General features: G+C 42.6%; 1 protein-coding gene across 7 annotated transcripts in view; it reads right to left on the bottom strand.

Moving 5' to 3' along the window:
* Positions 1-22,420, bottom strand: part of apba2b (amyloid beta (A4) precursor protein-binding, family A, member 2b) — a 95,804-nt gene that overhangs the window by 17,496 nt on the left and 55,888 nt on the right. For 4 of the 7 annotated variants that reach the window (XM_077228601.1, XM_077228599.1, XM_077228600.1 and 1 more), the window contains exons 3-6: positions 19,677-20,867; positions 11,086-11,166; positions 6,730-6,769; positions 5,765-5,910 (exon numbers count right to left, since the gene is read on the bottom strand). In XM_077228601.1, coding sequence (XP_077084716.1) covers positions 5,765-5,910; positions 6,730-6,769; positions 11,086-11,166; positions 19,677-20,825 — 1,416 coding nt within the window. In that variant the 5' untranslated portion in view covers positions 20,826-20,867. The remainder of the gene's footprint in view (positions 1-5,764; positions 5,911-6,729; positions 6,770-11,085; positions 11,167-19,676; positions 20,868-22,420) is intronic. The other 3 variants (XM_077228603.1, XM_077228602.1, XM_077228604.1) reach the window with 1 other exon arrangement.

Raw genomic sequence — 22,420 nt, 5'->3', positions numbered from 1 at the left:
TAAGCAACTTTAATAATAACATGGCAAGATATTATAATGCACTAACAATGTTTTTTTTGAGGAAGGAAAATCTAAAAAGAATATGATTGTTTTAAATCACTTGGTTTAATTTTGCACTTTCTGGTCGACTGATATGTTATTTTTACTGACTGAAAATATATTTTATGATTTTAGTCTTATTTATATACTATTATAGTATTTATTTTTTTGAATTATCTTTTATAATTTTGAATTATCTTTTTTAGAATATTTTCAGTTTTAATTTTAATTTTAGTTTGTTTCAGTAATTTTGTTACGTGCTTATTTTTAAAATATATATATATTTCTATTTAGTTTTCATTTTTTAATTTCAGTCTTCTTTTTGGTACTTTAGTACTTCAAACTTATTTTAGTTAGTTGCCAAGGCAACATTTCTAATTTTCACTTTTTGTTTTTTAAGTTTAAGTTCTTCATCTAATATTTATATGCTATTTTATTTCAGATTTACTTAAATTAAAAATGTAATATTTTAATCTAAACAATAACAATGCTGATGCCATCTTAGTCAGAATAAAATTGACTAAAATTGATGAATATGACTAAGATATTTTCACTGAAAGACAAACACTTTGACTAAAATTATTTTTTATTTAATTTTAAATTAAAGCTGTCTACAAAACAATAAACAATTCCAAGTAATATAAAGCCCACCTAAATTATAAGAGTAAATTTGTCAAGAACGAACATACAATTTCAACATAAAGAAGAGTGATAAGGTTAGAAAGAGGTAAAAATTGTCCTGCAATACAGAGCCCACTCATTATGAGTCTGTCTGATAGTGTGTAAGCAGCTTGAATGCACACATCAACACAAGCATTCTACATTCTGATCCCATTCAGGTCTCTCTCTATAGACCTTCTTCCTCCTGACTGGGAGCATGATCCTTTGAACTGCTCTCATCTCTTTCTGACTGAGCATCATGTGCACGACTACTCCTTTACTGTCATTTTGGCTGCCAACATGCCTCATCCTCCATTGGCAGACGAGAGAGAGAGAGAGAGAGAGAGAGAGAGAGAGAGAGAGAGAGAGAGAGAGAGAGAGAGAGAGGAGGAGATAAATCAACAGCATGAGAAAGAAAGAGCTTGAAAGTAAAGGGGAAATGAGACGGTGAACGTGTGGGCGATGAATGTTGCATAAATACTGCATCAATCTGGAGGCTACATGGATACACTTCAATAAAACATTAGGCATCTTTCCTATAATTCTTGCCTAAAACAAAAGAAATGGCTACATCCTGCTTTCTTGGCCAGCATGAAAAAGAATGTGCTGCAAATATGTTGGCTTAGGTACTGCTGTAATTATTCAGAAAACATGTGAGATACTAGAGACAGCCTGAGGTATGGCAAGTGTTTCTCCTCCACAGCCCCATCAGTAAGGCTCAAGTGCACCTACATCAACACCAAATCTGAATGAAAAATATCACATGAGCGAAATCAAACGTTAATCAGAACGTATATGGCAGAACATTAGTAGGATTAAACCGAATTAAGGGAGGGTAAAACTATTATAATTACCATTGAATTGCATCATGTTCAGTGTTTGCTGTGTGTTCTGATCTTGAACTTTGAAATAACATATTTCAAATCAGGAATAAAATCGACAATGATGGTACCATATTGCGCTTCTTTTGGCTTCTTCTCACGCAATCAACAATAACACTATATATTTTAGGCAGGTCCAGGTAATGCACGTTCAAGAGTAAACAAGAGAAAAAAACAGATGTGACCTTTTTAACTCTAAGGTGGAACCTATAGCCACCATTCGGAGCACCACAATTTCTCCCATTCAATTTTATAGGAGTAGATCGTCTCCTCCCTTCTGGGTATGCGTACGTACACCCGGTTGGAAATCACTACTTTAGAAATGCGCCAACAAAAACACTGTCCTCAGGCGCTGCACTGACATACTGCGCACTCAGCTGTGGACAAACACATTATCATCTGCAGAGCGGAAGATCAGATGTGCATGAATGTCAGAGTTGTGTGTGTGTGAGCGGGATACCGAAAGGAAGAAGGAGAGGAAAAGGAAGGAAGATTGTGCAGCTCATCTCAACTTTTAAGAATCTATAGCCACATAATAATAGCAGGGATAGAGAGGAGAAGGAGAGGGTGTGTTGCCATGGTTTCATTTTGAATGGGTTTTAATGGTGGCTGGCAAGAGAAATGACCGGCTTGGCCCTTGGTAGAGGAAACAGAAGGAGGTCTGAGATCTCTGGTAGCCGGGGTAGACATTGAAGCTGCGTTCTGAATTACAAGGTCCCTACGCAGTGTTCACTTAGCAAGAAATATCTGTAGAACTTCAGTTCACTTGACAAAAATAACGCTCTACAGGAACTACGAATACAGATAACACTTGACAACATGTGAAAATAATTATATTAATATTATTTTATTCAGCAATAAGTACAATGCTACTAAAGGTTTCTATTTTAAATAAGTGCTTCAATTCATCAAAGAATCCTGAAAAAAAGTATAGTGGTTTCCCCGAAAATATTAAGCAACACAACAAGTTTCAACGTTGATAATAATAAGAAATGTCGGAAATTCAGCTTTGCCATCAAAGGAATAAATTAAATTTTAAATACCTATATCAAATTATTTTTAAATTATAATAATATTTCACAATATTGTGTTTTTTACTGTATTTTGACCAAACAAAGTTTAGTTTTGGTGACCGCGAGAGACTTCTTTAAAAAAATAAAAAAATATTATATATATATATATATATATATATACAATTTATAATTTTTCATATTTGAAACTCTTGCATTTAGTGACTAGAATATGAATTTAAATATTAAATTGGTGGTATAATCCCATTTTCACAGGATGTAAAATAAGTGTTTGATGTTCCCAGAGTGTGTACAGTATGTGAAGTTTTAGCACAAAATACCCCACAGATATTTGCATATAGCATGTTAAAATTGTCACTTTTTGAGGGTGAGCAAAAACGCACCGTTTTTGTGTCTGTCCGTTTAAATGCAAATGAGCTGCAGCACAGGGGGCGGAGTTACAACAGCTTGTGTCCTTTTACCTCACACAGGCATGCACTGAAAATTTAAAAAACTTTTAGCCTTTAATATTCAAACCGGAGTCAGACCATGATGGAGAGACTCAAGAAAAAGTGACAACATGTAGATTGCAACAGGACATTTCTGATTGGTTAGTTGATGAATTTAGGTAGCTTGTGTAGTTTGTGATAGTTATCTTCTAGTCATTGATTAGCATATTCTGTCATGATAATAAATAAATGCTTTCCCAGGGGCGGGGTTAATGTAAATTTTAGTGTTGGTGATGTCACTAACCCGGGAGGAATGTTGTGTAGTCCCTACCAGCTGTTTGTTGTATTTCTTAATATCTCCCTTTGCTTTGAACTTTGAGCGTTGTAACTTTGCAGTTGTTATTTATGCTTAAACAGCAACATTTCACACTAACTAAAGTTAGAAAAGTGAAATCATAATAAACCACCCCTTTAAGATTTCTTGAAGATCGGACTTCACAGGACTCTATAGTGGCCTTGTACTGTACTGTACTTCATTGTGTGATTGTGAACGAAAAGTAGTATTATACAGAACCTCTGTATTACACAGATTCAAGTGAGTGATCCTGCCGTCTGTGTGAGTGTGCACCCATCTGACAAATTGTGTACATGTACTGTATGTCTGTTGGTGTGTGTGCCTTTCCTTGCCCCAGGTATGTGTTTCTAAATGTGGAGCAGCTTAGAGGGCCACTGTGTGTGGAGCATCTCATGTAAAATTAACTGCCAGCTGTTGACCAGGAGGACTGCAATGAAGCATCACTGCAGTTACAACAACAGTCTTTTCCTAAAATAACATGAAATACAAGAGGGAGCAATGTTAACTAGGGATTAAAGACTACTGCTTTGTAAGGATAAGGAATGCAATACCTCTGTACCACATTTCAAAGCATTAAAATGTCATTTCTATCTCAAAGTTTGATGTCTCACCAGCCTAAAAAAAAGCACCATGGTGTTTCTTTTTTGGACATGGTAATGCAAGGTAATAGAATGTTTTTCTTTGAAGTATGTGCCATATAAATACCTTCATCACATGAATATGAATACGAACCAAGTATTACCATCAGATACCATCAAAGTACCATGTATCCATAGGACCAGACAACAGTGATTTTACACTTCACAGATGCTCCTGTCATAAATAAACAAGCATACTTAGCCAAAAGTTGCATATTCCTGATGCATTCAAATTTCACGGCTCTACAGCATGTTTTCATTTCTTATATTCAGATGCACTACTCTAGAACTGCTTCTGTCCTGAAAAATCTAAATTGAAGTATATCAAGCATGAGTGGAGCCAGGCAGTCTGAAACTGATTGAGACACATCGTGCACAGCATATTTTTGTTAGGATGGCAGCTTCTCACAGAGCTTGTGTGGATTCCCATTGCTTAGTGCTGAAAGGCATAAAACATCTAATACAAGGGTAACAACACGTCCAATAACTTCTGCCCCAGTGCAATGGAGTGCCAATCGTGGCTAATAATTAACAGCAAAATAAATAGATGTGGGTAAACTAAAGATTCATCCAGGCAATATGAGTCCTCTTATGTTTGTTGATAATGATAATTAGACAATATGTTGCTGAGTGTGTTTTTGAGCTAGTACCTTATCTGGTTTTAGGCCTGTTGTGGACAGCTGACTCCCTATGCTTTTCATTTTCTTATTCTGGGCGGTAGAAATGGCAAAAAATAAAGTTTTCCATTAAGGGGTGATATTTGCCTCCCTATAATGATTTCCAGGGGCATTTCTATCTTCATAAGGGCTATTTTTCCTAACCGTATGTCAAATTCTTACATTTAATCAAATTCTTACATTTAATCAAATTCATTTAGAATATTAAGACACTGTTAGCATTCATATAAAAAAAAATTTTTAATTATATTTTTAAATATGAAATTAAAACCTCCAATAGTGAGTCATTGAATCATTCATTCAAACAATTTGCTCAAAATGGATGATTCATTCAGAAACAAAGCAAGTGTCTTTATGAGAATGTGTTATTGAATGATTCACTCAAACGATTGGTTCAAAAACGCAATTCATTCAGTGACCTTTCTGTTTTGCTCTGAGACATACAAAGGTTTTGTTCTTGCTTTTTTTGGAACTATTTTCATTGGCTTCTAACTGCATTCTAATCACACTGCATGCTACATCACACAGTGGGCTTTCTCGAGGTGTGTTTTTGTTTGGTTGTTGCTAAGTGAGTGATGACATACTCGATAATGTCAGCTTGCACATTGTAAACACAACACTTAAAATTTATCATAGATAATGCATATCACACACCACTACCGCAAATGCAAGAAAAGAGATGGCATTAATTAATACATAAGTGTATACAGAACTTTGTCTTTTGTTTTTGTCTATCCAAAGTGTCCAAAGTGCTTTGGGGGAAAAAAACTCCCAGTTTGATTGCGCATACAAGAACATACACTTGAATTTTACATGTAACATGGCAACAAGAGGGCTTTCTACGTTAACCAACTGGGAAGATGAGGGATTACACTCCCACACCCTGGAAAATAATCCTATAACTACTGATTAGTCAACAAGTCCCGGGGTGTAAACAAACAAATCTCATCTCATCTAATTCTCCACAGAGAAATCTGCATTAGCTTCATCCAAACTGCTTCGGTTGAGAGCCACACCAAAATAAATGTAAAAACAGAGGTTCTAGGTTTCTGTACCTTGACCCGGCTCACTGCCTCCTGGGCCTGCATCATCCTGATGTTTTTCGATGGATTTCTCTCTGACAGGAGCTGAGTGGACCCGAGGTAGTTAGCGGCAAAGATAATCCCATCAATGAGATCCTCAGGCTCACATGGGCCCGGCACTGTTAGAAGGGAAGCATTGAGAATTTGTTATTAAAGCTATTTGTTGGGTTGCCACCTCCTCTGTAGACCACCTCACAGTGACTGAAAAGGCATGAGTGTGAGCTTATCAGGAAGAAAAGTTGCATGCAGATGTTGTGTGTATGAAAGTGTGTGTTAATATATGTGTGTTCTTCTCAATTCCATCCCACAGTGAGTGCTGATAAAATTTTACCGCAGACACTGAAATGCGGGAACGAAGGTAGCCACATGAGGAAAACCAGGGTGTGTGGCGTGTTTTCTGCTTGTGTGATATGGAAATGTGGATGAGAGTGACACCCACCAAGGGATACATTATACTGCCATCATTCAGGCACAAGATTTCAATGTGACAGAACTCTATCCATTTAATAGAAAGCAGAATTTGTTACAAAAAATTACAGCAGCAATACATCTTAGGCTGCGATAAACAAAAAAATAAGCTGTGGTCAATCGGTTGTTCTGCTTTTCCAGAACTCTCTTTCGCTTCCTGTAACAGTCTGTAAGTATTTCTCTAGCTGAGCATCTACTCCATGTGCTCTTATATTAGCAAACATGACTATTTTAATTACGGTCTCACCACTGTAACCCGTTAAAACAGCTTACAATTCTGCCTGCATTTCACCATGTAAATCCACTGAGACAAAATGCCTTCTTCAGCGCGGCTCTCTAATCTCCATGCTCCATGAGTTGGTTTAGTGAATTTGATTTGTTTTTGAGTCGATTTAATTCTGATAGAATAAAAGTTTTGGGAGCAGATTATCAAATGCAGAAAAAACAAAACACAGGAGATGCTCGCTTACCATCCACAAAGCTGGGAAATGAGGCCGTCTTCTTTGCTGGCTAAGAAACAGAGAAACAGTGTTTGATGTATGAGAGGAGATGAAACGTCCTTACAACATACAGGTCCTTATGTAATGATAAAAATTAAACTTTCATATATTTTAGATTCATTGCACACCAACTGAAATATTTCAGGTATTTTATTGTTTTAATACTGATGATTTTGGCATATAGCTCATGAAAACCCAAAACTCCTATCTCAAAAAATTAGCATATTTCATCCGACCAATAAAATAAGTGTTTTTAATACAAAAAAAGTCAACTCTCAAATAATTATGTTCAGTTATGCACTCAATACTTGGTCGGGAATCCTTTTGCAGAAATGACTGCTTCAATGCGGCGTGGCATGGAGGCAATCAGCCTGTGGCACTGCTGAGGTGTTATGGAGGCCCAGGATGCTTCGATAGCGGCCTTAACCTCATCCAGAGTGTTGGGTCTTGCGTCTCTCAACTTTCTCTTCACAATATCCCACAGATTTTGGCACTGTGAGCAGGTGTCTTGATACAGCACTCTGGGAACAGCCTATTTGTTCAGAAATTTCTTTCTGTGTCTTACCCTCTTGCTTGAGAGTGTCAATGATGGCCTTCTGGACAGCAGTCAGGGCGGCAGTCTTACCCATGATTGCGGTTTTGAGTAATGAAACAGGCTGGGAGTTTTTAAAAGCCTCAGGAATCTTTTGCAGGTGTTTAGAGTTAATTAGTTGATTCAGATGATTAGGTTAATAGCTCGTTTAGAGACCCTTTTCATGATATGCTAATTTTTTGAGATAGGAATTTTGGGTTTTCATGAGCTGTATGCCAAAATCATCAGTATTAAAACAATAAAATACCTGAACTATTTCAGTTGGTGTGCAATGAATCCTAAAATATATGAAAGTTTAATTTTTATCATTACATTATGGAAAATAATGAACTTTATCACAATATGCTAATTTTTTGAGAAGGACCTGTATAAAGTATTTACCTTTTATAAGAAAAACATAATCTCTAGGTTAACTTCAGGAGGTAGCAACAAGTGTCTTAATGAGTGAGTCATGGAACAATTTATTTAACCGAAACAAAATATTGTCTTTATAAGCGAGTCATTGAATCATTCAATCAAACGATTAGTTTAAAAGTAGCATAACATACAGTACTATTCTTACTATTTCAAATACTAAACTATATCCTGCTATTTCAAATTCAGCAACTGGTTATGAGTCATTGAATTACTTACTCAAACTATTGTATTGTTTGAGAACGGTTCCGCATGTGGCTTTGTTTGCCAACATACAAACATACAAAATAACTGGAAATATTTAGTAGAAAATATTGTTTGCTCAAAATTAACTTCTTGTTTACTCTTTATCATGCTGGTCTGAATATCAGCAGGACTGTCTGGCACTCAGCCGTTAGGGTTAAGGTTAGGAGACACCAGAGAGTAGCCAGTTAAGCAATGAGGTTTCTAAAATAAATTAAGAAATTATGTTTACTTAATTATTCACTAAAACTATATGATATTGCGAATATTATTGTTACTTGTTCATCATTATGTCAGTGTTTTAATAGCTGACTTTAGCTAGCTTCTTTGCACGAAGAAATACATAGTGACGAAACATGCTTGTTTGTTTATGGATACTGCAGAAACATGCCGGCGCAAAATGGCTATTTCAACGTAATGGGGCCGCAGTGTATGTAGATAGAAATGGCTCATTCTAAGGTAATAAAAACATAACGATTCATTATGTAAGGTCTTTATACACCACTGAAAACATAGGTATATTACACAATGCACCTTTAAATATAATATGGTCATCACAAATTTTTTGCCATTCAGACCAGAGAATAGACAATGAGCCTAGGAAATAAATAAATAAATAAACACACACACACACACACACATATATATATATATATATATATATATATTAGGGCTGTCAAAATAACGCGTTAATTTCGATTAATTAATCTTAGAAGAAATAACGCGTTAAAAAAAATAACGCAGATTAATCCATTCCGTTTTGACCTTTGCGGAGCCGTTCTAGCATTCGTGTAAAAAGAAGGAGGGAGACAAGAACGCGCTGCTTGGATCATTGTTTGGAACATTTACTTATAACAAACGGAGTTCGTCAAACTCTAAAGTACCACATAAATGCAAAGCATCCAGGAGTTTGTGCGTGAGTCGATGAGTGTGTCTGAGAGAAAGCGCGCTTGTGTGTGTGTGTGTTGTAACTTTTCACGCGCTCTCACGTCACACAACCATTTTCTCACGCACAGAAAAATCGCGCACCAAAGAGAGGACACGGAAACAGACAAGACAGAGCACGTTACTATGATATTAAAAAAATCTCAGCTCTCAGATTCTGTTAATTTTATTACGAAAATCAAACAATACCGTTTTGGCGCTTGTAAATCATCTCTAGCTAATTGTAAATAAACACGAATGACCAATGTTGAAAGATACAGTAGGGCAGCCTAAAACTTACCGAAATGTATATTCCTCGATCAATCAGTGTTTTTCAACCGCGAAAAGAGGTCAATAAAACAGCTGGAGAACAATTATGTCACATAACATTTAGCCTCAGGAAAGCCATTTCATGACCATATAGCATGTTATAGTTGGCTATAAAAAAAGAGCTATAGAGAGTATTTTTCAAAATGTATGTAGCCTACTACTATATTACGTATGTATTATATTTTTACTCATATCAATGTTGTTATTTGTAATAAACACGCATTATATTTAATTTGAGCTATTTTTAACCTTAAATACTACCAGCTGATATGGTAATATCTCTGTATTTTTACAGCATTGGGTGAGATTTTTTTTTTCTTGAGAAAAATGAATGCCTATCTTGTGTACCTAATATTTATCCAAATGAGTCAATATTGCATCAAATCACAATAATTAAATTAAATTGAAATCGTGAAATTTGTGTCAAGCAATAATAATAAAAACGTAGCTTACCAGAAATTGTACCATGTAAACATTGTAAGATTGTGTATGCGATTAATTTAGAATAATTAATTACAGAGTATGTAATTAATTAGATTAAAAATTTTAATCGATTGACAGCCCTAATATATATATATATATATATATATATATATAAAAAAAAATTATATATATATATATATATATATATATATATATATATATATATATACATAAATAAATTACCTAAAACTCAGAATCAAATGGAAACCATCCAGATAATTCTGGATGATCACAATACAAAATCCTGTCATTCATTCTGAAGTGGCTCTTTGCAGGACTGTGCGAGCACTGTAGGCCACAGACACACTGTCAGACAGAGTAATAGCCATCATTTTACTACAGAGCTATCCAAATGGAGGTTATGCTTCAAGAGGCCTTCATTAAATGCAATCTAAGGACTCAAAAGCTCCCTCAGCACAGGTAATTAAATGTTTTCAGAGGAAGTAAGGCAAGACTGAATACTGCTTTACATGACATAAGAAGATAGTTGCATCCCAATGCAAGTGATGTGTACAAACAGAATTCCCTTGGGTGAATACTTAGTGGATAATTATTACCATTAGGCTTTGACTTATTGGGCGAGTGTTCCCTAACTTGCAAAATAACATGTACAAAAAAGAAAAAGAATTTTTTTTTTAAATTTAAAACAGTTTTCCAACAATCATGACTTTGAACAGCTCAGTAATTTTTAAGAAGGTTTAACAATGAATATTCTTGACACACATGACCCTAATTCACAAATTTAATTTGGCTGTCTCACTACCTCCTACATGTGAAACATTCATAAGGCAGTTTTTATACCAAAAAAACAAAAAACAAAGAACATTTAAAAGCTTGTGTTGCGAATGATCTAAAAATGACCTTGACAAAATGCCTGGTAGTGCTATAAAACATGTTTTGAACACCTATTTGTCGATTTTGAGTAGCTGCCCAGACGATGTCTCATTTTATGGCTCTTGCATTCAGGGTGCGAGGCTCTTATGGAGGTTACATTAATACATAAAAAATGTGTAGAGAAGCTGTCGAACAGGCAGCTCAAGGCTGAACTCGCCTCAGTCTATGTAAATACAGTAGAACCAGGGCAGGAAAGGGCAAAGCCAATTATTTTACTATATCAACACTTGGGGGAGGATGGTGACAAGCTAGTGCAACTAGCTTAGATATGCTGGGGAAAAAACATAAATTGTATAAGAAAGCCAGAGAAATGTGAAGTAAATAAGACGACAGGCTGACATTGACTAGAACAGCTCTGATGGAAAGAAATATGTGGTGATTATGTGGGGTGCATAGTCTGCTGTCACATATTGATTGGTTAATGTGTTCTATGATTATAGGCTCACCTCAGTGACATTGTTGTTCTCCAGTGGTCCATTGAGATCAGATCGTTGCTGCTTCCTTGGCTGTTCTGCACTATTAGATACCTAGAGAGAATTTAAATTGAGAGAAATGAGTGAAAAATGAGTGGAGAGTGAAATGTGATATAAAAAATATAACAAAAAGATGATAGGTTGCAGACAGCATTGAACAGCAGTAAAAATGTTATGCTATCCTAAAAACCAACATGAACAGATTAGAGAGTACAATGAACACAATGTATTAAAACACTTTGGTAAAATGAACAGATGTTGTCTTTAACTGAAAATGCACAGTGCTTAAAAATACACTTTTAATTTTTGTCTATCTGCAGGGAAGTTAAATTCTCCAATGAGCACTCTGTCTACTGCACATAAGGACATTATTACTTGATGAAATTCATTTGTTGCCTGACAGGATAAAATGTAATCTCCTCATTGCCCAAAGGCAATAAAGAAGCAGGAGGGTAATAGAACTTCACAAGACATTCACTGGACCACTGAGGCAATCTGACTAAATCTCAACCCTTCACCTAATTCCAGAAAATATCTAAGAAAACGTATTTTTTTCAAACTTGATTTGAATTTTTAAAACTTCCATTAGAAAGTCAGCACCTCTTCTCATTTTTCAGCAAACCAAACTACTATTTGGCATAATGCATGGATATCAGAGGTTTCTAGCAATGAGCCAGTTTTCATTTTGGGGTTGTTCAAGCAGATGAGAAAAAAAACCACCCACACAATGTACCTGAGTGAGCATAATGGGATGGAATCTAAAAAGCTTCCCAAGGTAATGTATTCTAGCAGGGTGGAAATTTGTTTATTCCTGAATATTAACAAATGACTGCACATAAAAGTCATTTGGGGATTTCAAGAAATTGCTTTTGATCAGGGTCCCCTTCATGTCTGGGTTACGAGACGGTTCCAATATCTGCCAGATGATTTTCTTTCATCCTTTTCAACTTGCCGCTCAAACTGAATGCTTTCCCCTTGAAATGAGCAAGTAAATGGTAATAACGGCATATTCTCTATAATTGTCTTTGGATCTACCCCCAAAATTATGCATAAATACATTTAAATCACATTAAAGAATACATTCTGAGCCATCTCCAAATATCACATTTTATGCATCAGCTCTTAAGGGCATAAAATAGTAGATCATTACTCATTGCTCAGCTGTCAAGATATTGAGGTTCAAACTTGGGCATAAATAAGGACTAGTTTTGTTTACTTAAATGCCACTTGCATTTAAATTAGGGTTCCCTATCGGTCAGTCACTACAACGTAGGTCATGACTGACCAATAGGAATCTCGCTAGAGAGGCCAATCTACTTCGAGTGAAACTAAAACAAGCCAATACACATTGGCGTGCAATCATTTGCATCAGCTGCGCGCCCTCGTTAGCGCGGGTATAAACGAGCAGCTGGTGCGATTGCACACTAGCTTTTTGCTTCGGAGCCAAGCACTTCGTATGCTGAACAGAGTGAATTTGAAAGCAAGCCTCTTCTGGATCTCTCCACTTTGGTGCGGGCGTGACGGCACAACAGCGCGAGCGGTCTTTTTCTCTTCTCTCTCTCTCTTCTTTGTTTGTTGTTTTAAAACTGAGCAAACAAAAAAGCTGTTTTCACGGCTGGTAAGGTGCGCGGTTAAAGCGCTCAACGGCCGTTTTTACGGCTGGTAAGGTGCGCGATTAAAGCGCTCAACGGCCGTTTTTACGGCTGGTAAGACCAGCGAGAGAGAATCGCGCACAGACAGGTGCACATTCCTGTCTGTGTTCGCTGTGACCGTTCCCCTGCGTGCTTCAGCACCAAGGAGAGCAGTCTCTAAAAGAGCTTACACAGATAGTTTGCGTCTTTTTCAAGATGACATTCTATCTGTGTGTTTCTGGATGCGGTCGTTACCTGGGGTCGCGGGATGGTCACGATCGCTGCCTTGTGTGTCTGGGCCTCGAACACGCACAGGCAGCGTTCGTGGATGAGTCATGTACCCATTGTGGGAAGATGACCATCTCGGAGCTGAGGTCGAGACTCACGTTCCTGCAAAGGGGCGGAGTCCCCGTGCCTGCACCTCGTTCCAACCCCCCTTCGCGGGTTGCTTCGGGCAGTGACACGGGTGACCTGAGGATTACAGTGAGCGCGCTTCCTTCGGGGAACCAACCCCCTAGGAACCCTCACTCCTCTCATGCTCCGCAACCAGTTGAGCTGCCAACGGAACGTTCTGGACCGTCCTCGAGATGTGTACCGGTCGTTTCGTTCGGCGCTCCCTGCGACGACCAGATGTCGATCGCTGCATCGGAGGGTGGGTCAGACCTCTCCGCGGACGACGGCTCGGAGCCGCTGCCTCCTTCAGGTGTGCCAGCGGTGCCCGAGTCGGACCCGGAGATGATGGCCATGCTTTCCCGGGCCGCCAACAGGATCGGGCTCGTGTGGAACCCTCCACCGTGTCCCGAGCCCTCGAGGTTGGACGATTGGTATCTCGGGGTGGCGCGCGCTGGTTCTCAGCAACCCACCCCAGTGCCTTTCTTCCCGGAGGTGCATGAGGAGCTCACAGGGACGTGGACGGCACCTTTTACTGCCAGAAACCGTCTCGGTGGATCCTCCTCCCTCACCACCCTTGATGGCGGGGCAGCTAAGGGATACACGCGTATCCCGCCAGTGGAACGGGCCGTTGCTATGCAACTGTGCCCTAACTCCACTTGGCGTGGAGAACCGTGTCTTCCTTCCCGGGCTTGTAAGTACTCGTCGGACCTGACCGGCAAGGCTTACAAGGCCTGTGGGGAAGCTGCCTCTGCCATGCACGCCATGGCGTTGTTGCAGGTTCATCAGGCCAAGGCACTGAAGGACCTGCACGAGGGTGGTCATGATCCACAAGTTCTCCAAGAACTTCGTGCCGCAACTGACCTCGCGCTCCGTGCGACGAAGGTCACTGCGCGGTCAGTGGGTCGTGCGATGTCCACACTGGTGGTCCAGGAACGCCACCTCTGGCTGTGTCTGGCTGACATGCGGGAGACCGACAAGATCAGGTTCCTTAACTCCCCCGTGTCCCAGACCGGCCTCTTCGGCGACGCGGTCGAGAACTTCGCCCAGCAGTTCTCGGCTGTACAGAAGCAGACTGAGGCCATTAGACACATCTTGCCGCGGCGGTCAGCTGCTGCCTCCACCCCACCGCCCGCGGCTCCTCGGTCTGCTCGTCGCCGTGGGCGTCCGCCTGCGTCTGCCCCTGCTCCCGCGCCGCAGCAGCAGCCTCCATCCAAGTGGCACCGTGGAGCCAGTCGCAGGCAGGGCGCCCCGCCCGTCCAGGCCCCCGCCAAGAGGGGCGGCAAAGCCAAAGGTAAGCGGCCCTAGGACGGGCGACCCAGAGGTGGAAGGGACTGCTCTCCAGGAGACGATGACTGCATCGCTCCCTCCCCCGGAAGAGGGCCGGGTGGAAAATCCTTTGTTTCGTTTTGTTTGTGTTCCGCCGCTGGCCTTAAAACCAGCGGTACCCAAATTTTCAATAAAAGAGCAGTTTCTATCATCTCTGGGTTCGAAGAGGGCCCGGAGAGTAGTGGGGGGTCAGAATCCTCACCACTCTCATCCGCCTCTTCTATCGCCAGCCGGCAGCTGCGTACAGTCCGAGAACGCCATCGAGCCGCCTCCCGCACCTCCTGCCCCGTGGAACCAGGTAAGTGCTGCACAGCACACTCAGACCCCGCTACGGGCCGCCTCCCAGAGAGAGCCTCCCGAGCTGCGTCCCTGTGTTCTACCTCGCTGCCCCACTCCGGGTACGCCTACGGTCCCTTTGGTCCCGCTTGTACGGTCTCTGCGAGCCTGGTTAGCGCTCCCCAGGCCGTCTCGCTGGCTCATTCGAACCATCAGGCTCGGCTATGCGATTCGGTTCGCCCGGCGTCCCCCCAAGTTTCGGGCCATCCACTCCACTACAGTGAGAGCAGCCGATGCCCATGTCTTGCGTGCGGAGATCGCAGTCCTACTGGCGAAGGATGCGATAGAGCCGGTCCCTCCAGCCGATATGAGGTCAGGGCACTACAGTCCCTACTTCATTGTACCCAAGAAAGGTGGTGGGTTACGACCGATCTTGGATCTGCGAGTTTTGAATCGGAGCCTCCACAAGCTACCGTTCAAAATGCTCACGCAGAGACGCATTTTCGAATGTATCCGTCCCCAAGATTGGTTTGCAGCGATCGACCTGAAGGACGCGTACTTTCATGTCTCGATTCTTCCTCGACACAGGCCATTTCTGCGCTTTGCGTTCGAGGGTCGAGCATATCAGTACAAAGTCCTACCCTTCGGGCTGACCCTGTCCCCCCGTGTCTTCACGAAAGTCACGGAGGGGGCCCTTGTTCCCATGAGAGAACAGGGCGTTCGCATCCTCAACTATCTCGACGACTGGCTCATACTAGCACACTCTCGAGATCAGCTATGCGAACACAGGGACCTAGTGCTCAGGCACCTCAGCCAGTTGGGTCTTCAGGTCAACTGGGAAAAGAGCAAACTCTCCCCTGTGCAGAGGATCTCTTTTCTCGGTATGGAGTTGGATTCGGTCGCCCAGACAGCGCGCCTCACAGAGCAGCGTGCTCAGTCGGTGCTGAACTGCTTGAACACGTTCAAGGGCAGGACAGCGGTCCCACTGAAACTCTTTCAGAGGCTCCTGGGGCATATGGCAGCAGCATCAGCGGTAACCCCGCTCGGCCTGCTACATATGAGACCGCTTCAGCACTGGCTTCACGGCCGAGTCCCGAGATGGGCGTGGCGTCATGGCACTCACCGGGTGGCAATCACACCGGCGTGCCGCCAGACCTTCAGCCCGTGGTCAGACCCCTCGTTCCTGCGGGCAGGAGTCCCCTTGGAACAGGTGTCCAGGCATGCTGTGGTATTCACAGATGCCTCTGCCACCGGCTGGGGTGCCACGTACAACGGGCATGCAGTGTCAGGGGTGTGGACGGACCCTCAACTGCGTTGGCACATCAACTGCCTCGAGTTGCTAGCAGTACATCTCGCCCTGACCCGCTTGAAAAGACGGCTACAGGGCAGGGACGTGCTGGTCCGTACGGACAACACTGCGACCGTTGCGTACATCAACCGACAAGGTGGTCTACGCTCCCGTCGCATGTCGCAACTCGCCCGCCATCTCCTCCTCTGGAGTCAGAAGCATCTGAGGTCGCTTCGAGCCATGTATGTCCCCGGCTTGCTCAACCGTGTGGCCGACGAGCTATCACGAGCTGTGCTCCCGGGAGAATGGCGACTCCACCCCCAGGTGGTTCAGCTGATCTGGAGAGAGTTCGGGGAGGCTCAGGTAGACCTGTTTGCCTCCTCAGAGACCTCCCACTGCCAGCTGTTTTACTCCCTGACCGAGGGAACACTCGGCACGGACGCACTGGCACACAGCTGGCCCCGGGGCCTTCGCAAATATGCGTTTCCCCCAGTGAGCCTACTTGCGCAGACACTGTGCAAAGTCAGGGAGGACGAGGAGCAGGTCCTTCTGGTGGCTCCCTATTGGCCCACCCGGACTTGGTTCCCAGAACTCATGCTCCTTGTGACAGTCCCTCCCTGGCCCATTCCTCTGAGGAAGGACCTTCTGACTCAGAGACGGGGCACCCTATGGCACCCGCGTCCAGACCTCTGGAAACTCCATGTCTGGTCCCTGGACGGGACGCGGAGGTTTTAGGTGACTTACCCCCTGAGGTACTTAACACCATCACTTCAGCACGGGCGCCGTCCACGAGACGTGTTTACGCCCTGAAGTGGAACCTGTTCGTCAAGTGGTGTTCTTCTCGCCGAGAAGACCCCCGAAGATGTCCGATAGGGTCTGTGCTTTCCTTCTTGCAGCAGGGGTTGGAGCGTAGACTGTCTCCCTCCACCCTCAAAGTACATGCTGCCGCTATTTCAGCTTATCACGACCACATAGATGGCAAAGCAGTGGGAAAGCACGACCTGGTCGTCAGGTTTCTTAGGGGGGCGAGACGATTAAATCCTCCTCGACCCCCCTCCATACCCTCTTGGGATCTTTCCCTGGTGCTTCGAGCACTTCAGGATGTTCCCTTTGAGCCTCTGCAGTCAGTAGACTTAAAGCTTCTTTCCATGAAGACTTTGCTGCTGGTTGCACTGGCCTCTGTCAATAGGGTAGGAGACCTGCACGCATTTTCGGTCGACGAATCGTGCCTAGAGTTCGGGCCGGGTGGCAGCCACGTGGTACTAAGACCCCGGCCTGGCTATGTGCCCAAGGTTCCTACCACTCCCTTCAAAGACCAGGTAGTGAACCTGCAAGCGCTGCCTTTGGAGGAGGCAGACCCAGCCCTGGCTTTGCTCTGTCCCGTTCGCGCTCTGCGTATGTACGTGGACAGAACTCAAAGCGTCAGGACCTCAGACCAGCTCTTTGTCTGTTACGGAGGCCAGCAGAAGGGAAAGGCTGACTCCAAGCAGAGGATGGCCCACTGGATAGTGGATGCCATCGCCTTGGCTTACCAAGCACAAGGCGTGCCCTGCCCGCTCAGGTTGCATGCACACACCACGAGAGGCGTTGCATCCTCCTGGGCGCTGGCACGTGGCTCCTCGCTAACAGATATCTGTAGAGCTGCGGGCTGGGCGACACCTAACACGTTCGCTAGATACTATAGCCTACGTGTAGAGCCGGTGTCCTCCCGTGTTCTCACCCTAGATGGGTAGAAGCACTGAGAGGTCTGGCTCTGTCGGCTTGCTGCACCCTACTGTGCACCCTTATTGCTCCAGAGTAAAACCTGTTGAGTCCTCCAAAACCCCTCGGCCCGGACTTGGCGGAGCGTCCGGCGCCAGGCCCTTATCCGCTGAATCCTTGAGAACCGGATCTGGGCTGGGTTCCATTTGTGTGACCCTACGGGGATCCCATATGTGTATATTCCACGGCTGCTCCTATCGGAAGCCCGTGTCTTTCCCTTGGGCTAAGTCACCCTTTATTTCATATGCAGTACAGCTTTCGGCTAGTCCATATGCATTTCCACATAACTCTTTGAAGAAGTGGCTTCCGCAGCGTTCCTTCCTAAACAGAAAGGGCACGCTTTCCCAGTGTTATCCAATATCTCACTGTATGGGTTATTACGGAACAACAGTGTCAGACTCACTCTGTGTAAGCCTCCGCCTATCGTCCTTCCAGGCAAGAAGGTGTAGAGGCTTGCACGGGGCACTGGATGGGGTGCAGCGGCTGTGGCGCTTTGGTAGGGATTCCTATTGGTCAGTCATGACCTACGTTGTAGTGACTGACCGATAGGGAACGTCTCGGTTACATATGGTAACCCTCGTTCCCTGAGGGAGGGAACGGAGACGTAGGTCCCGTCGCCACATCCGCTGCCGCCCGCCGGGGCGGCCAGCTTCTCAGGCTTGGCTCCTCAGCAAAAAACTAGTGTGCAATCGCACCAGCTGCTCGTTTATACCCGCGCTAACGAGGGCGCGCAGCTGATGCAAATGATTGCACGCCAATGTGTATTGGCTTGTTTTAGTTTCACTCGAAGTAGATTGGCCTCTCTAGCGAGATTCCTATTGGTCAGTCATGACCTACGTCTCCGTTCCCTCCCTCAGGGAACGAGGGTTACCATATGTAACCGAGACGTTTTCAACATTCACATTAATATTTAACTATAATAATGAATATGCATATTTCAGAGTGACCCACCTTTAGGGGTTATATTTCTTATTAGATTAAAATAGTAACATTCATTATTACATTAATATTTCTGACTGTTTAACTATTTAAAAGGAAGCAGAAAACTTTCAGAGTTTTGAAGTATGGTACAAAAATCAATCAATCAATCAACATTTTAAACATTTACATTTTAAAATGTATTGAAATAGAAAAAAGGTATTATACAATTATTTCACAATATTAATCTATTTTTTTGTATTTTTGATCAAACATTTGCAGCCTCTGTGAGCATAAGAAACTGATTTTAAAAACATTAAAGAATTGTACCAACCCCACACACTTGTGGATGGTAGTGTATATACACCACAGACCAGCTGCCTTCAGAAAGACACTAAGAAGAGATAATGGTAACACTTTACAAAAAGGTTCATTAGTTAACATTAGTTAACTACCTTAGTTAACATGAACTAAGAATGATCAAAACTTCTTCAGTATTTTTTAATCTTTACTAAATTTACTAATACGTTATTAAAATCAAAGGTGTACTTGCTAACATTAGTTAATGCACTGTGAACTAACATGAACAAATAATGAATGAACATCTGTATTTTTATTAACTAACATTAACAAAGATTAATAAACACTGTAACAAATGTATTGCTTATTGTTATTCATGATAGTAAATATATTAACTAATGTTAACTAATGAACCTTATTGTAAAGTGTTACAGAGATAATTTATTTGATCATTTATTCTATCCACAGAATATTAGTTTGAGATAAATTAGAATACATTGAATAAATTGCTAAATAAATTGAATACAAATTCTCTATGTATTTAGTTGATCTTATTGCTTTCATATTTACGGAGCTGATTTATTCTGTTTTAACTGAACCATGTATTTAATTTAATAAGCTGCAACAGATAGATGCATTTACAGCTTGCTATGCAAATCCACCTACTGTACCTGCTCTCTCACTTGGTCCTGCGTCCATCTCTGTCTGTCCTCTGGTGTGTGAGGTCGTACCTTATAGTTCCTCTGGAGCTCAGAATTGTGTCTGGCAGGGGGGATGTTGAGGGATTTGGGTCTGCCGTCGTGGCGGTGAGGCTGAGGGTATGGGGCAGGGGCAGGTTCGGGTCTGGAGCGTGTCTCTGGCTGGTACCCGCTTGGTGCTGGATCAGGTGCCAGCTCCTCTGGGCTCTGATCAGTACCACTGCTAAGACTGCCCATACTCATGCTCATCTTAATCTCAGCCACTATCTGATCAATATCCTCCTCCGCCTCCTCTCCCGTCTCCCCCTCTGTGCCTTTATGCCCCCGGTACGTTGACCGGTGCATAGAGTTTCCATTGTCCTCTGTGGCATAGCAGTCACCTGCATAGCCATCTCTGTCTTGCCCCACCTGCGGTTCTTCCTCCTGATCAGGGCAATAGCCCTCACTCCCCTCAAAATCCTGCACATCCTGATTTTCAACAGGAGGTGGAATTTGGTCCTGCTGGGGACCCGGATAGTGTTGGTGGTGGTGATCGAGAACAGGTTCGGGTCTGCCGTCGTAAAGCTGCTGGTCAGAGTCCTGCTCGAGTACTTCGCAACGCACCTCTCCATCACCATGTGGATTGTCCTCTACCCATTCTTCAACCACTTCCTGGCACTCCTCTGTGTCCGGAGGTGGCTCCATGTGACCGTCCGGGTGTCTGTATTCTGGGTCATTACTGTCCATTCCCTCCAGGTAGCTGTCATCCTCAGGACAATAGCGAATATAATATGTCACGCCTTCATCCTCTTCCGGTAGCCCTTCATCAAAATCGTCCTCTTCTTCATCAGACGTATTGTTGGCGTAGTCTGAGCTAGAGTCTCCATCCAGACTGTCCGGGTGGCTGTGGTATTCTCTGTGGCCATGGTCTGGAGTCGTGGGTGTGGTCGGTCGGCTGTCTGTCAAATCTGCCTCTTCTCGGGTGTGGTAGGAGTGTTGGGACCCCTCAGGTTCCCCATGCTCTTCATACTCCTCCTCGGGGTGCTCAGGGTTGGGGTACGGGGCTGGGCAGGAGCGTGGAGCTGAAGCGTGAGGCTCTGTGGCCATGCTGCTGTTGGTCCCAGGCCTCTTTCTCTGAGCCATTGAGAACCACTCACAGGCAGATCATCACTGGAAACCTCAATCCTGCAAAACAAAAACACGTGGATTATAAGTTTGGCAACATTAACCATAACCACCAATAAAATTGTATAAAAGCCACTGTATGCATTAAAACTAGGGCTGGGTAAAAATATCGATTCATCAATGCATTGCAATTATTTGTTCCTCAATTCAATATTGATTCATCAAATCCTATGAATCGATTCAGCCCACCGGCCAGTGGCGGCGCTGTGGGCAACACTCTAGTGAGAGCGTTCAGCGTTGTACAAGACGTGCTTTACCAAAACAGTAAGACGACGGACAGCAGCTGCACTCCATTCAAGCCTGCACCACCAACCAGGGACGTCGTTAGGCCTATTTTAGGGGGGCTGAAGCTACCTCAAAATGTTCCTAAGCCCCCCTAAATGATAATAAGAACAACAATAAGTCTCCCGGAGTCTTCCGCATATTGATTTGATAGCGGCTCCCTGATGTCCGCAAATTAGTTCAAATCTCCCGAAATCTAGAGCTCGCGAGCTCCAAACCGCTTAGCGCGCGCACGACAGAGAGGAAGAGAGCGAGAGTCCTTGCGTCTGTGTGCAAATGTGTGCGTGTGCCTCACGAAGCGGATTTCTTTATGAGTATGCACATTTTATGTTTCTGTTTACATTTCTTTTATAACTTGAATGTATAGGAAGAAAGAAATATACTTTCTATTACAGTTACATGCACTTTAGAGGTTTGTTAATAAAGCACCTGTTTGTTACAGTTGTGGTTTGTATTCAACACATGTACAATATTGTACAGTTTGTTCTGTTAAAAAAACCATGAAAGGAAACATGCTGGGGTCAATCCGTTCTTAAACATTGGTAATACTGCACACATTATTTAAAAATATACTCAGGTACTTAATTACTTGTGTATTTGCTAATTATTGAATCGATATCGAAGCTAATAAATCAATGAAGCCTCAAGAATCGAAATCGAATCGAATTGTGAAATTCCTAACAATACCCAGCCCTAATTAAAACAGTCAATTTAATAAAGGTAGGTTGACAACAAAACCCCGACAATCAACATAAAGCACATACAGGTGGAAATTCACATCAAGATTTGCCTGACCCTTATTTTTCAGCAATCAACTTCTTTATACCATATCTGACCAACCAATGTAAATATATGAAAATATATGAAATGTTTTTATGGCTCAAATGGTAGAGCGGGCATTAAAAGGGGGTGGGTTTGATTCCCAGGGAACACAATAATAAACACTTTTAATAAAGGCATATGCATATACACTATCTTTGAAAGGTTTAGGGTAAGAATCTTTTTTTTATGAAATTAATACTTGGATTCAGCAAGGATACATTAAATTGATTAAATGTAATAAACACATTTGTAATGTTACAAAAGATTTCTATTTCAAATAAATTTGGTTCTTTTGATCTTTCTATTCAACATAAATTATTTAAAAAAATCATCATGAATAATATTAAGGAGAATAATTGTTTTCAAAATTGATTATAAAAAGAAATGTAATTCAAGCAGCAAATCAGCATTAGAATTATTTCTGAAGGATCATGTGACACTGACGCTGA

The sequence above is a fragment of the Siphateles boraxobius genome, unplaced genomic scaffold (assembly GCF_051911475.1).
Source record: "Siphateles boraxobius isolate OS27281-9 unplaced genomic scaffold, OSU_SipBor_1 130, whole genome shotgun sequence".
NCBI lineage: Eukaryota > Metazoa > Chordata > Actinopteri > Cypriniformes > Leuciscidae > Siphateles > Siphateles boraxobius.
The sequence above is the reverse complement of the archived record's forward strand: the minus strand, read 5'-3'. Positions and strand labels throughout refer to the sequence as shown.